General features: G+C 40.9%; 1 protein-coding gene across 2 annotated transcripts in view; it reads left to right on the forward strand.

Annotated features, from left to right (window-relative positions):
• Positions 1–5,591: 5,591 nt before the first annotated feature.
• SLC35A1 (solute carrier family 35 member A1) overlaps positions 5,592–15,662 on the forward strand; it is a gene marked incomplete at both ends in the record, with an annotated part of 36,300 nt that continues 26,229 nt past the window's right edge. For both annotated transcript variants that reach the window (XM_080699809.1, XM_080699810.1), the window contains 2 exons: positions 5,592–5,607; positions 10,685–10,862. In XM_080699809.1, the coding sequence (XP_080555935.1) occupies positions 5,592–5,607; positions 10,685–10,862 (194 nt within the window). The remainder of the gene's footprint in view (positions 5,608–10,684; positions 10,863–15,662) is intronic.

A 15,662-nucleotide genomic window follows, 5' to 3' on the forward strand; every position in this document is an offset into this window, starting at 1 on the left:
CTACTTGAGAGGTTTGAAGACAGCTTCAGCAACCTAGTAAGATCCTGTTTTAAAACAAAAAAATGGTTGGGAGTGTAGCTCTGAGGTAGACCACCCTGGGTTTAATCTCCAGTAACAACAACAACAACAACAACAACAACAACAACAACAACATAACAACAACAGCAGGAGCAGCAGCAAATAAAGTCCTGAGCATTGGGGAAGGGCAAACCGAGTGACATGTGCATGTATACCTCTACTATCTTGTACTCCATTAAGATGCATGACTACAATGCACCAATAAAATAAATAAAGGACCAAAAGGTAAGTAACAATAGAAATTTGGGCTGAACAAAGGTAATTTGGGGAGATATCTCCACAAAAATGGGATGGAATGAGGATGAAGAGGAGACAGTAAGATGAGTAGGAGAAGAGTAGATGATGATAAGGTTGGAGTCTCTATGGTCAAGTAAAAGAAAATGTCCAGCCCCACTATTTACTCACTGAGTTAATCTCTCTCTACTGAAGTTTTTCAATATAAAAATGAGGATAATAATAGTACCAAGTCATTAGGCTGCCAGGAGGATTATTAAATGAGTTCACATATGTGAAGCACTTACAATGATAAGTGCTTTTTCAAAGTTGGCCAAGGAAGGAGAGAATCTCCAGCGTTTCATTTCTACTGCACCCCTGTATTAATCAGGGTTTGCTAGGGGGAGAGAATCAATAAAATAGATATATCATCAGAAAAAGGGATGTAGCTGTTTGTGGTGGTGCAGGTTTGTAATCCCAGCATTCTGGAGGTGGAGACCAGAGGACTGTGGTTCATGGACAGCCTCAGGTACTTAGGGAGACCCTTCACAACTCAGTGAGACCTTGTTTCAAAAAATAAAAAGACTAAAAAATAGGGGTGGGTGTGTAGCTTTGGTGCAGTGCCCTTGGGTTCCATCCACAGTACCACACACACACACAAAAAAAAAAAAAAAAAAAAAGGAAAAGAGATTGACTAGATTGGGTTATACTATCAGACGTTGAATAGTCCCACAGTGGCAGTCTCCATGCTGGGGAGCCACAGAAATCAGTAGCTGCTCAGTCCAAGAAGCTAGAGCCTCTGAGCAAGAGAGAGCCATGATGCAGCCCAGTTTGAGGCTGAAGGCCCCGAAGCTCCCTAGGAGTCGCTGGTGTTAGGCATATTGAAAGATTCAAGAAGCTGGAGCCAGCTGGGCGTGGTGGTGCACGCTTGTAATCCCTGAACTTGGGAGGCGGAGACAGGAGGATCGCACAGGAGGATCGCACGGGTTCGAAGCTACTTAGTGAGGCTTTCAGCAACTTAGTGAGACTCTGTTTCCAAATAAACTATAAAAAAGGTCTGGGAGTATAGCCCCAAGGTAGAAAGCCTCTGGGTTCCACCCCCAGTACCACCCCCCAAAAAAATAAATAAATAAATAAAAGAGACCCTGTTTCCAAAAAAAAATAATAAAATAGGTCTGGGAGTATAGCCCGGATATAGAAGGGCTTCCAGGAACCCCAGTATCACCAAAAAAAAAAAAAAAAAAAAAAAAAAAAAAAAAAAAAAGAAGCTGGAGCCTGGTGTCCACCGGTGGTGGCGGTGGCCCTAGAGAAGCACGTGCGTGTGCTAGCACACTTCTTCCTCCTTCCACTTTTGTTCCATCAAGGTTCCCCAGCTTATTGGGCAGAACCACCCGCAGCCGGGGGGTTTCCTGGCCTCAGTGTGCTGTCCCACATGGCAGTCATCTCTGGGAAAAACTCACAGACACACCCAAAAGTGTGCTTTACTAATTTCCAGGTCATCTCTCAATCCAAACAAGTTGACAATCAAGATTAAGCCTCACATCCCCTCCCTGTTTCACCACTTTTTTTTTGTTTTAGAGCTCTCAATTCATGCGTAAAATAATGCCTGGAATATGATGACTCTTTCAGTAAATGGTGACTAAACAAAGGAGAATGAAGAATTAGAACCGGTCAATGGAGTAGGCAACTGACAAACTTAACAGAGTTGGCTTGAGTACAAATAAGATCACAGCAAGTTAAGCAGAAACGGTAGACGTGGGTCCGGGCTGCATATCAGTGACAGCAGAGCAGGAAGAGGGGAGGGAGGTTATGGTACCGACCGGCCCGCCGAGGCGAGGGCGAGTAGAGCTCTAGAAGTGTTTGGATGTTAATTATTACTCATGCTTAACTCTCCTAGACCAGACACTGCCTTTATGTATCTTTATTTTTCAGTTATAAACTGGAATGTTTCTTTTGGCTTGTTTTTGGTAGTATTACACCATAGGAAAGAATTATATCAAAATAGCCTAGCAAATTGGTTTTTGGGTGAATTTTTTAATAGAAGGAGAGTAACATGATTGAATTGTTATGAAAACACTTATTTTCATTTGTCTGTATTTCCTTTGTGCTTAACTGTTTACTTGAAACATTACCAGATCTACTCATCTACTAAATAGTTGTCATATTTGAATTTAGCAATAACCTCCTTAAGCCTTTATGTTTTACTTCCTGTATAGGCCTTTTGTTTAACCAAGTTCATACTTTTATTGCCAACAGACATAGCCTTGATCTTCCTTTTATACAATTTGAGACTAGGGTAGCTCTCATGCCTGAGCAGAGATCAAAGCGAGCAGGTTGTCAGGGCAAATCCTGGAGTTTGTAGTGATGATCAGGAATATCATCAGGGTCTCAAATGGCAATAGTGATAGCTGCTTAAGGCACTGTTAAGTTTTGTTTATCAGGCAATGTGACCCTGAGCCTCACATGCTGAAGATTGTTACTTCTTGCTCTAATCAAGGTTGTAAATAAAGCTAGGCATATGTAAGGAAAAGATAAAATTTACTAATTTTTTTTGTGGTACTGGGGTTCCTGGAAGCCCTTCTACCTCTGGGATACAGTCCCAGACCTATTTTATATTTTTATTTGGAAACAGGGTCTCTTAAGCCAGCGTGCTGGCTTCAAACCTGCGTGATCCTCCTGTCTCCACCTCCCAAGCACGGGGATTACAAGGGTGCACCACCACGCTCGGCAAAAATTACTGTTTTTCATAAGATGTAGGGATAATTCAGAGTGAGAAAGTAAAAAAATAGTTCAGACTAAGACTGCAAATATCTGCTTGGCCATTGATTAGGCTGGGATAACAAATACAGATAAAGGTAGCTTCAAAGTTAGGTAGAAGCCCTTCTACCTCCGGACTATACTCCCAGACCTATTTTTACATTTTTATTTGGAAACAGGGTCTCCTAAACCAGCGCACAGGGCTGGCTTCGAACCTGCGCGATCCTCCTGTCTCTGCCTCCCAAACACGGGGATTAAAAGCCACCATGCCCAGCCTTTGAGTGTTTATTTTCTAACTCACCATAAAACTGTTCTTTGAAATTTGTTCTTTACACTATATGGGAATTTCTTGCTTGAAATTCTAACAGTAAAAATTAAGTGTCCTAACTGGGTCTGGCGGCACATGCCTGTAATCCCAGTACTTGGGTGGCTGAGACAGGAGGACCACAGGTACGAGACCAGCCTCAGAAACATAGTGAGGCTTTCAGCAACCTAATGAGAACCTGTTTCCAAACAAAAACAGAAAAAAAGGCTGGGAATATAGCTCTGAGGTAGAATGTCCTTGAGTTCAATTTCAGTAAACCCCCCCACACACACACACACAATAAATAAAAAGAACAAAAGAAAAAAAGCATCCTACTCTTGCTTAGAGGATCTAAGTCACTTTGATACAGAGGAACAGCCTCAATTTCCAATCTAGGTATAAATACTTCATTTTAAGGGTTCCCTGTTCCCTAAATACAGTTTTCCACATCTATAGTAACTCTGTAGTTTCCAAGAAATAACAAACAGGATTCTGAGACTATCCTATAGTTTAAATACAAGGTTGAGCCGGGTGTGGTGTCACATGGTTGTAATCCCAGCACTTGGGAGGCTGAGACAGGAGGCTCAGGCAGGTTCGAAGCCAGCCTCAGCAGCTTAGTGAGGCTCTCAGCAACTTAGTGAAACCCTGTTTCCAAATAAAATATAAAATAGGTCTGGAGGTGTAGCATGGAGGTAGAAGACCCCTGGGTTCCACCCCCAGTACCACAGACAAACAAACAAACAAACAAACAAACACAAGGTTGACCTCTTTACACGCAGCCCTGTTTGAGTCTATCAATACAGTTCCTTTCAGATTCACTTAAGCCCTTTTTGTCCTGAAAGTTTATAAATATATTTCCTTTGTTTTCCCAGACACCATATGGCTCCTCTGGTGTTGTTTCCCTCACTGGCATGAGTTAATAAATTTGACTTCTGTGTGTAGTTTTACAGGCCTGCCCCTGGTAGTCTTTGCTAATTGGGTCATCAAAAAGGCATCAAAACCTATTCAAAGTTCATGTCAGTGAAGGAGAATGTCTTTTGGGGCAATTCAAATTTATAAGATAGGCTTCAGCAGTGAATATGTGAACAGTGATGCTACAGGAGTGAGGACTGGCAGAAATGCATTGTACTCACCCACCAACTGACCGGTGTGTGTGTCACATACTATTTTCCACCAGAAGGAACCATGGTTCCTGAAAATGTAGTTGACTCCATAATATAGGACAGGGAAAAAAAAATTGTTCTGAAACTAGTTCTTGTTGTAAGAATTAAAAAATTATTCAAAAGCGAATGCAGACTTAAAAAAGGGGAACAGGCTTACAAGGACCATATGGGACAATTTGCGCATCACGACGATAATAATTACAGTTAAGTTAATCATAATTACATAATGATACTCCAAAATGGGAAGAGATAAACTGTACAAAGCAGTGGTAGTGAAACATAAGAAGGAATGCACGACAGACTCTTTTTATCTCTAAAATTAATTTCAAGAACATACATAAATTTTCTGTTTATGTGTAAGTACATACACAGTAGAGAACTGAATTATTCCACCAGTACGAAATGTACCAATTACAGGAAGAGGTGATTAGCACCAGTGAGCACACACAAAACCAGGCAGAGGGGAAGGTCTAACACCGTTCCAAAATGAGATTCAACAAACGTCTGACTTCGCAAAGTGAACTCTAGCCTCCCGGGGGCACCTCCTATTAATAGGATGCCAAGAAGGCACGTAAAGTTTTCTGGCAACGTTGCCAGAGCACGCTAATTAGCATCCTCTAGTGAAAGTGGACACGGTAGTGGTTGAAGTGCCTGCTTAATATCTTTGAGGCCCTCTTGCTGCCTGGCCAGATCGATGTCATCAATGGCAATGCCGACGGCAAGGGATAAGGACACGGGCTCTAGGCTAGGGAGCAACACACAGTAGGCTACATTTATACAGGGTAAAAATGGCAGGCGGTGAGCGAGGTGGAGGTTACAAGAGTGGCCTGAGGCAGTCCGTTACTCCTCTCCCCGCCGCGCCTCCGCCGGGTCCCCCTGCAGGTCTCCGCCGGCGGGTGGCCGGGGGCCCGGAGCCGCGCCGGGCGGGCGGCTGGCGGGAGGACTGGCGGGAGGACTGCGGGCGGCGGGCGCTCTAGGCCGCGGCGCCGTCTCTATGGCCGCGGGGGCGGTCCCGGGTGTCCTGCGCAGGGCGCGGGGCGGGCGCGCGTCAGAGCCGCGCGGGGCTGCGGAGCGCCATGGCTGCCCCGAGAGGTGAGGCCGGGGCCCCTGGCGGGGCGGGCGGGCGCGGCGTCCGCGACCCCCGCCGCTGCCCGGAGCGCGCCCGGGGCCCGCGGAGCCGCCGCCCGGGTGGCGGTGCGGGCCGGGCCGGGGTGCGCGGAGCCTCGCCCGGGGCCGCCCGCGCCTCCTGCCGGGGATGCTCCGGGCTCAGCCGCGAAGCAGCGCGGGGCTGAGGGCTGCACCGAAGCCGCTAACGGGGTGCACGGAGCAGCCCTTAGGAGCGCCTCTCAAGGAGAATGCTGCGCGTTAGGAGGAGCGTGGACACTCCGGGTGGAAAGTGAGGTCCAGCTCCCTCCCCCGAGGGTGGCGCATTGGGGCAATAGTATTTGGAGACAATCGCCAGTTAAAGATGAGTCTAAATTAACTCCGCAGCACTTGTGTTTTTGCTAGCCGATTATGTAAGTTGGGAGCACAGCTGAATTTTTGAACTGTACAGCAGTAACTAGGAGAGGTTTAATGACACCCGTGTTCTTTTTCTCACCCTTTCCCCCCCCCTCCCCATAGAGTACTTGGCTTCACCTCTAAATAAATGTTGAACAAATATTTAAGGATATCTATGCATGAATGCCAAATTATTTTCCTTGTTGGAGAGTCAACATTTATCTCCAGGTGTTATATATGTTTCTCTCATGCATTATCCCACCTCAAATAAGCCCTAGTTTAAGAGTGTTTTTGAAGCAATACAGGAAGTAAAGGACAAAGTAGGATCATTTTGATAACTAACATAGGGATAGGGAGATTAATGATGAGCGACACACCTAACAATTACAGAAGTCATGACCCCAAATAGTTGTCCAGTTAATTGATGTAGGCTTATTGTAGTACCTATTTGTTGTGCCTTGGTTGTGTTACAAGTTTTATATGTAGAGATATATAATCCTAACACAAGTACAGTTTCCATAGCTTATGATATAAAGGATTTATCTGGGATCAGGTATTACAAATAGATCATCACCCATAAGATATAACTGAAAAAATGTATGACTCTGGACTGTAAGCTTCCTTCAGGGACATTTCCCACACAGAAACAAATACTGTGAGAGCAAAAGGGAACTTTGTGAGAAGCAGGCAGTAAAACAGCTTTATTATGTGACTGCCTGCTGAGTTGTGAGCTAGGTTTGTAGTTATGTGCCTGGGTTATGATTTGGATTTTGTGAGTAAGTGACACTGTTGCTCGTTTTTTATTTGGGGTGCAAGCTCAGAATGGTTTTACACTTTTAAGTAGTTGAAAGATGTTAATGTTTTGTGACACAGGAAAATTACATAAAATTCAAATTCCAGTATCCATAAATGAAAAATTTAAAGTGATTACATGCCATGGACATTTTATATTACCCTAAAAAAGTTGAAATTCCTAATAATTGAGATTTCATACTGGAAACTTTATGAAGAAGAAATATTTTGATCTAATGGCAAATGGAAATGTCAGAGGTAATCATACTTAAAATACTTTTTTGGTACTGAATGTTGAACCCAGGAGCATTCTACCTCTGAGCCATACCCCCAGCCACATTTTATTTTGTATTTTGAAACAGGTTCTCACTAAGTTGCTTTGTGCTTTGCTCAGTTACTGATGCTGACCTGGAACCTGCGACCCTCCTGTCTCATCCTCGCAAGTACTGGGATTACAGGTGTTGGACTAAAACACTATTTATTTATTTATTTATTTGCAGTACTGCGGATTGAACCCAGGGGCATTCTACTTCCGAGCTCCCCCCCCCAGCCCTATTTTTTATTCTTTATTTTGAATCAGGGTCTCACTAAGTTGTGGAGGGTTCGCTAAGCTGAGGCTGGCCATGAACCTGCGATCCTCCTGTCTCAGGCTCCCACATACTGGGATTACAAGTGTGTGTTAACATACCTGGCTTAAAACATTATTTCTAAAAGTTGAAATGTTCCTTTTTTTTTAGAATCTACTTTTATTGGTGCATTGTAGTCTTATATCATAATTAGTTCAGAGTGACAGTAACATATATGGACACAGCACTTGGCATTATATACCAAAGTCCCACGTATTTTACAAATGTCTAAATTTATTTTGTTATTTTTCTACTCTAGTTATTTTGAGTTATATATATGTATATATGTATTGCATATAATCACTATGCAAATCAGTATTTTTTAAAAGTTGATGGCAAAATTAATGTAGGTCAGAATATATTTGTAGGCTATAAATATTAGGTTTAGTTTTTTTTTTTTTTTTTTTTTTTGTACTGGGGTTGGAACCCAGGGGCTTTCTACCTCCGGGCTATATTCCCAGACCTATTTTATACTTTATTTGGAAACTGGGTCTCACTAAAAGTTGCTGAGAGCCTCACTAAGTAGCTGAGGCTGTCTTTGAACCTATGTGATCTTCCTGTCTCAGCCTTTCAAGTGCTGGGATTACAAGCGTGTGCCACCATGCCCAGCCCTTAGGTTTAGTTTTTAAACATTCACAAAATAATAGCTAAAATAAAGTAGATTTGACTTAGGCAGCCCTAACTTCTTTTGTTTATGAAATTTGATAATCTAGGGCATTGGTGGGCAAACTTCCTATAAAGAGTTGATGGTCTTTGTCATAACTAGACCCTGCAGTTGTGGGGCAAAATGCAGCTAAACCAATCTGGAAGCCAGCAAGTGTGGCTGTGTTCTAAAAAACTTCATTTGTGCATATTGAAATTTGATTTTTTATATAACTCTATGCATCATAAAATGTTATTTAAAATATTTCAAGTATTTAAAAATGTAAAACCATCCTGACCTTTAGGCCATATAAACATAAGCAACAGTGTCACTTGTTCTCCCCTCCTTAGGGACGGGCTTTCTCCTCTACTGATTAATGAAAGGTTATGGCTGTTTATTTTTGAAATTACTTTTCCTCCCATATAGGAAAGTTTTAGAACAAAGGGAGTACTGTAGTGTTCTCCTTCACTTCCTTTTAAACATTGCTTTTTGTCTTGTCAGGTCTTTTGTAAAGAAAGGTTAGGCAGTTACAAGCTGTATTTCTTCTGTTCTACCATATTACTTATTAATTAAGACCTGATGTAATTTTAAAAATGTGACAATTTACAAATTATTCATTAATCTACCCAGGGGGAAATACTTATATGAAAGGACCTGTTTACTTGTTAAATTATTATATATGTCACCTGATTTAAAGGTATTCTGTTTGAAACACCTATTTTCCCATGAAAATCACCTTCAGATTGTGGCTAGGCCTCCAAAACAGTGAACAAAAGCACATCGAGCACAGAGGGTAATAGTAGTAGCAGCCTATTGCTGCCACTGAGCTGTACCTCCAGCTCTATTTTTATTTATTTGTTTTGAAACTTAAGTTGCAGAGGGCCTCACTAAGAAGCTGAGGCTGCCCACGAATCTGAGATCCTCCTGTCTCAGCCTCCCAAGTACTGGTATTACAAGTGTGCCCCACCACCCTTAGCTTGTCTCTGTCATTCTTAACCTGGAGTCGGCAAAGTATTGAGTCCCTGGCTAGATCAGCCTGTTGCTTATTTTTGTATAACTCTGAGCTAAAAGTGGTTTTTATATATGAACATTACAACAGAGTTGATGACAGAACACTGTCTTTGAACACTTCAGTAAACAAAATGGTGTCTCCTTCAAATCCAATCTTCCCATTAGTGGTAATGTATATTACAAAGCACTGTACTTTGTTATAAAAAATTGCGGAAATTTGTTTTGTTACATAAATATCTTATGTGATATCCTTAATTTAATTTGTCTTGAAAAGAAATAGTTTGAGCCTTGGATGATGGCAGTATGAGAGTAGGAAGTCCAGGAGAAATCTGGTATCCCAGTGCTTGGTTTTATCAAGGTATTGGACTGGCTCTGTGCCTGAGTGGTCCCTGCTGCTCAGATACACTTGTAAGCAGCTCTCAATTCAAGTCTGTAAGTTGTGTACTTGCTGCATTTCAAGTTTCATAGAGCTTTATTCTTTTTTTTTTTTTTTTCTTGTTGTACTAGGAATTGGACCTAGGGGCATTCTACCTTTGAACTATATCTCCAACCCTTTTTTTATTTTGAAATAGTATCTCACTACATTGCAAAGGGCCTGCTAAGTTGCTGAAGCTGCCTGTGAGCCTCTTGACTCAGCTTTCCAAGTACTAGGATTCCAGGTTTGTGCCACTATGCCTGGTGAACTTTTTTTTTTCTTTTTTTTTTCAGTACCGGGGATGGAGCTCAGGGGCATTCTACCTTCAAGCCACACCCCAGCCCTATTTTTTTTAGTCTGTTTAATTTTGAAACAGGGTCTCACTGAGTTGCCAAGGGCTTGGCTACATAGCTGAGGCTGTCTGTGAACTGCAGTCCTCTGGTCTCAGCCTCCTGAATGCTGGTATTACAAGTGTGCGTCACCATGGTGAACTTTGTTCTTAATACTCACTGGTGTTGAATTATTTTTTGTTATAATGCAGCAAACCAAGAGGATAAATATAAGTTTTGATTTTGATAAAGGTCTCTAATAATCTTTAAGTTGGGAATATGTATTGCAATTACATTCATGCTTTGCTTTCACAAGTTTTTAATCATAAAGGTAATTATGTAGTAAAGAACATCTTAGAATCAGTATGCCACATAATCTTGGAGTTGGGATGCCTAACTGGCATTAATATTCAAAGTGAGGTTTGTTTCATTGCTTTGTGTTCATGTAGTTAGAAAGTGTTTTGAAATAGGATTTTAAATGTCATGGGCTAGAGGTGCAGGCTGATGCATGCTTGTAATCTCAGTACTTGGGAGGCTGAGACAGGAGGATTGCAGGTTCTTGGCCAGCCTCAGCAACTTGTGAGGCCCTCAGCAACTTAGTGAGACCCTGTTTCAAGATAAAGAATAAAATAGGGCTGGGGTGTAGCTTGGAGGGAGAATGCCCCTTGTTCCATCCCTAGTAGCACAAAAGAAAAAAAAAGAAAAGAAAGAAAGGAAGGAAGAAAGAAAGAAATGTTGTAGGCTTTAAAATATATTTTGTGCTGGAAATTAGCAAGTGTTTAGGGCTATCTTTTAGTTTTCACATACATAATATTGTCTACTAAATAATATTTTTGTTGCACATGTTTTCCAGAAAATATCACTTTACTATTTAAGTTATACTGCTTGACAGTGATGACCCTGGTGGCTGCAGCTTATACCATAGCTTTAAGATACACGAGGACAACAGACAAAGAACTCTACTTTTCAACCACAGCTGTGTGTATCACAGAAGTTATAAAGTTATTTCTAAGTGTGGGACTTTTAGCAAAGTAAGTATAATTACCTGTAGTGTGTTAAATGATTATTTTTCCACTTAAGGTATGTGCATGTATGCCTCTACCATTCTGTACCTCATCAAGACGTATGATTACAATGCACCAATAAATTAGAGGGAGAGAGGCACTTAGATTCAGTCAACAACATATATGGACAATTTTGTATTTTTTTTATTATCTGGGACAATGCAACTCAAAACAAGAGTAAAAAATATTAAGTAGCTTATGGAGAATGATTCCGTAACTAAAGGCTGAGAGTCTTCCAACTTGTGACTAAGAAATCAGATTGAGGACTTTGAGATTTGAAGCTAATCTTTCCAAGATGGGTTTTGTACTCAAGAGAAGTTGAGCTCCTAAATTTATTTCAGGCAAGGATGATTGTTCATTTCCTTCTGTGTTTTCAACAGTATATATAATAATCACTTAAAAATTCCTTTAGAATATTGCTCAAACATTACTGCCTGACCTCTTCCTCAACCTCATCTTATATAGTTAGTCCCCATTTGTTTAGTGAAAAAATATATTAATAAATAAGTATAAGCCCACATGGAAAGCAACAACAAACAGAAAAGAAACTCAAATTACATCTTTTTACATTTGATTGCTCTTGGGAAGTGTTTCTCAGCTTAGGGGTGATCTCACCCTGGAGAAGCTATTTTTGATGTCCGAGTCCAGGAGTGCTGCTGAACACCTACAATATCCGGAACAGTCCTCTACAACAGTTATCCAGCCCCAAATGTCAGTAATGCTGAGGTTAAAGAACCCCACTCTTGAGCTGGGTGTGGTGGCTCACGCTTGTAATCCCAGCATTTGGGAGGCTTGTAATCCCAGCATTGGGAGACAGGAGGATTGCGGTTCAAAGGCAGCCTCAGCTCCTACTTAGTGAGGCCCTTTGCAACTCAATGAGACCCTGTTTCAGTTTATAATAAAGGATAAAAAAATAGAGCTGGGGGATGTAGTTCAGAGGTAGAATACCCCTGGATTCCATTCTGAGTTCCGCAAAAAAAAAAAAAAAAAAAAAAAAAAAACCCACTCTAGAGCAGGGTTTGGCAAACTTGGCCCACAGATCGAATGCAGCCCCCTGCTTTTTTCTCTTGTAACAGAGACTGGATCAGAAAGCCTAAGGTATTTACTATTTGACCCTAATAGAAAAAAATTGGTTGACTTCTGTTTCAGAGGAATATAATGAAGACAATAAGCATTTCTTGAGTGTTTGAGATCAGCTTGGACAACTTAGACCATGTCTCAAAATAAAAAAGAAGGGCTGCGGATGTAGCTTAGTGGTAGAATGCTTGCCTAGCATGTGTAAGGCCCTGATACCAGTAACACACACACACACACACACACACACACACACACACACACACACACACACACACGAACGCACAAAGATTTAGTAGGGAGATCAGGTTCATTCATTTACTTAGCAAATATTTATCAAGCCCCCATCTAGGACCTCAACACTAGATGCAAGAAGTATAGTTGTAAACTAAAAGACATAGTTCTGCCTTCATGGAGCTTATAGTTTATTGGAGAACCAGATATTATAATAAATTGGTGGTGTTATGAAAAACAAGTAGAGGGTACTAAGAGCAAGTATAATAGAGGGCCTCCAGTAGGACCAGAAGGACTCCTCTCTGAGGAAGTTACACTTAAACCTAGATATAAAGATTGAATAGAAGTTAGGTAAGAAAAGAGCAGATAGGGCAAAGAGAACACTGTTTGAACTTTTTGGGGTAGAAAAATTCTTTTTTTTTTTTGGCACTAGGGATTCAACTCAAGGGCATTCTATTGCAGAGCTTTGTCTCCAGCCCTTTTTATTTTTTACTTTGAAATGGTCTTGCTAAGTTGGTAAGGGTCTCAGTAAGTTGCTGAGGCTGTCTTGAACTCGTAATCCTCCTGTCTCAGCCTTTCCAGTACAGGCATGTGCCACTACACCTTGATTTTTTAAACAATAGCCCATGAGTATATCTGGAGTGGCATGAGAGGGGAGCAGTGCTAAAGTGAAGCAGGAAAGCTCATCAGAGTATCAAGAATAATCTTAGGGGCCTTTTAAAGATCATGGATTCGATTTCAAATATATTAGGAAATCAGCTGGGCGTGGTGGCACACTCTTGTAATCCCAGCGCTTGGGAGGCTGCGACAGGAGGATCGCACAGGTTCAAAGCCAGCCTCAGCTACTTAGTGAGGCTTTCAGCAACTTAGTGAGACCCTGTTTACAAGTAAAGTATAAAATAGGTCTGGGAGTATATAGCCTGGAGGTAGAAAACCTCTGGGTTCCACCCCTAGTACCACCAAAAAAAAAGTTAAAAAAAAATATATATATATGGAAATCAATGAAGAGTTTAAATTGGAAACTAACATGACAAATAATTTTGCTACGAGTCACTTTGGCCCCTGAAATGAATATGGGATAGAAAAATCGGAAGTACAATGTGTAAGAGTTGGAAGAAGGGAAACTTTTTAAAAGCCTAAAATAGCAGCACAGGTTATGAAGAGAAGTTTATGGATTTGAGTTATACTCTGGAGGTTCTATCACTAGGATTTAGCATTGGGTTTGTATACATAGTCAGTTCTCATTATTCAAAGGAGTTATGCTCTGTATACTGGTGGTGACTAAATATAATTAGTAAATATAAATTTACTAATTAGTAAATATAAAAATGTTACTCCTAGGAGAAATACAGGTTAGGCTTCCATTGAGTCTTTGATAATTTTTTTCAACTGATCAATACATAGCCTTATTTTGTGTGTGTTTCAGTTTAAAGAAACTTTATTCAGTGCTATAATTTGGATCTTATATGTCCCCTAGTGGTGGCCCATGTGTTAAAGGCTTGGTCTTCAGCATGGTGCTCTTGGGAGGTGGTGGAACCTTTAAGGTGGGCTTAGTGGGAGTGTTAGATCACTGGGATGTGTCCTTGAAGTGGGTTGTGGGAATCCCCTCATTCTCTTTTGCTTCCTGTCCATGAGGTGAGTGGCTTTATTCTGCCACACCTCCCACCGTGATGTGCTGCCCAGCCCAAAGCAAGGGGTCAACTGATCACGGACTGAAACCTCCAAAACTGTGAGCCAGAATAAATCCTCTCATATAAGGTGATTACCTAAGGAATTTTGTAAAGGTAACAGAAGGCTAACATCATATTTTATTGATTATTATCATTGAACTCATCATCAGCATTATAATTCAAGCTTGATTAAAGTTTATCACATGTATTTTCTTCATAATGTTATAGCCTTCTTACACTTAGAACATTGGGTAGCACTTTATTACTGTGCATTTTAAACAGCAAAATCAACAAAAAGCACAAAAATGCAGAAATGTGGTACTAGTTTGCACTTGTCTACGTTCTGAGAGCTGAAACCAGAAGGCAGGCTATTGCCTTGTTCAGCCTCTGCTGGAATGTGTGTTTGGGTGACAACCATTGTTGCAGTCTTGTGCCTGACTGCCAGTGACTATAAAAGCACTGCAAGTATTGATTAGGGAGTTACAAATAAATTTTAGAGAGTAGGAGAATTCAGAGTCTATGGATAAGGAGGATCAACTATAATAGGTGGGAGAAGGGATAGTTTCAAAGGTAATCTGAAGGTTTCCTAGTATAAACAAATTTGTAGTTTTTTGTTTATTTGTTTTTTGTTTTTCCCTGAGACAGAATAAAAACAGATTTGAGGAAGATACCAGCCATTTAATTCTGACTAGGTATAATGTAAAGTTTTTAATGACATTGAGTTATCCAAATAGACTTGGAAAACAGACAGTTGGATTAAATGGGTCTGAAATTCAGAAGAGAAGTCCTATTATATTAATGTTGTGAGATTAAGAGATCAATAAAAAGAGTGACTTTGTAAAAATATTTATATTTGCAATGTAATTCGACTCCATATGCTCTAATGATTACTTTCTCTAGACAGGATAACCAGAAACTCCAGAGCTAATATAAGTAGAAACATGTAATAATATGTATAGTCTATTTAGACTCTATAAACAGTTTGCTTACAGTCTAAACAGAGTCTAAACTTTAGACAAATGGAAGTTACCTTGTTTAAGAAATCACAAGAGGCATTCTGGTCTGAGGCAGTGCCTTAGAACTTTGTGAAGAGTTAAGCGTGCTGGGGTCAACATGACTTCAGTCAAGTGTGCAAATTAGGCAAATTAGGATCTTTGGGTGCCAAGAATTTAAGCACAGGCAGTTGTATCTCCAGGGGTAATTCCAGTGAGCGTTTAGAGCTCTGAAGTCTAGTCAGACATACTTTTTTTTTTTTAATGTGTGTAAGAGAACTTTGAGCCTGGAAAGGGATGAATGCCATCTCTAACAAACTGACTTGACCAAATGGATCAGCAAGGTTCTATCACTAGTGATGCCAAGTTGGAGACAGCCTTTAACATATGTGCCTTTAGGGTTTGTCAGCACCCAAATTATAGTACCCTTGTTTTAAATGAATGGCCAGTCTCTTGTCAGGATTTGAGGCAGAAGAGGGTTTCTATAATTAGGGAATCCTATTTGGACAGAACCTGTGATGACAGTCTAGGCCAAATGGCTATGATCCCTTTTTTGGTATGTGTGGTACTGAGGACTCAACTCGGGGTATTCTCTTGTACTATACCCACAGTCCTATTTTGTTTATTTTATCTTGTGGTCCTGGGGATTGAACTCAGGGGTGTTCCTCTGAACTACACCCCCGGCCCAATTTTTATTTTTTATTTTGAAACAGGGTCTTGTTAAATGGCTGAGACTGGTCTTGAACCTGTGATCCTCTTATCTCAGCCTTCCAAGTACTGGGATTACAGGCCTTTGT

Source organism: Muscardinus avellanarius, assembly GCF_963383645.1.
Source record: "Muscardinus avellanarius genome assembly, chromosome: 8".
NCBI lineage: Eukaryota > Metazoa > Chordata > Mammalia > Rodentia > Gliridae > Muscardinus > Muscardinus avellanarius.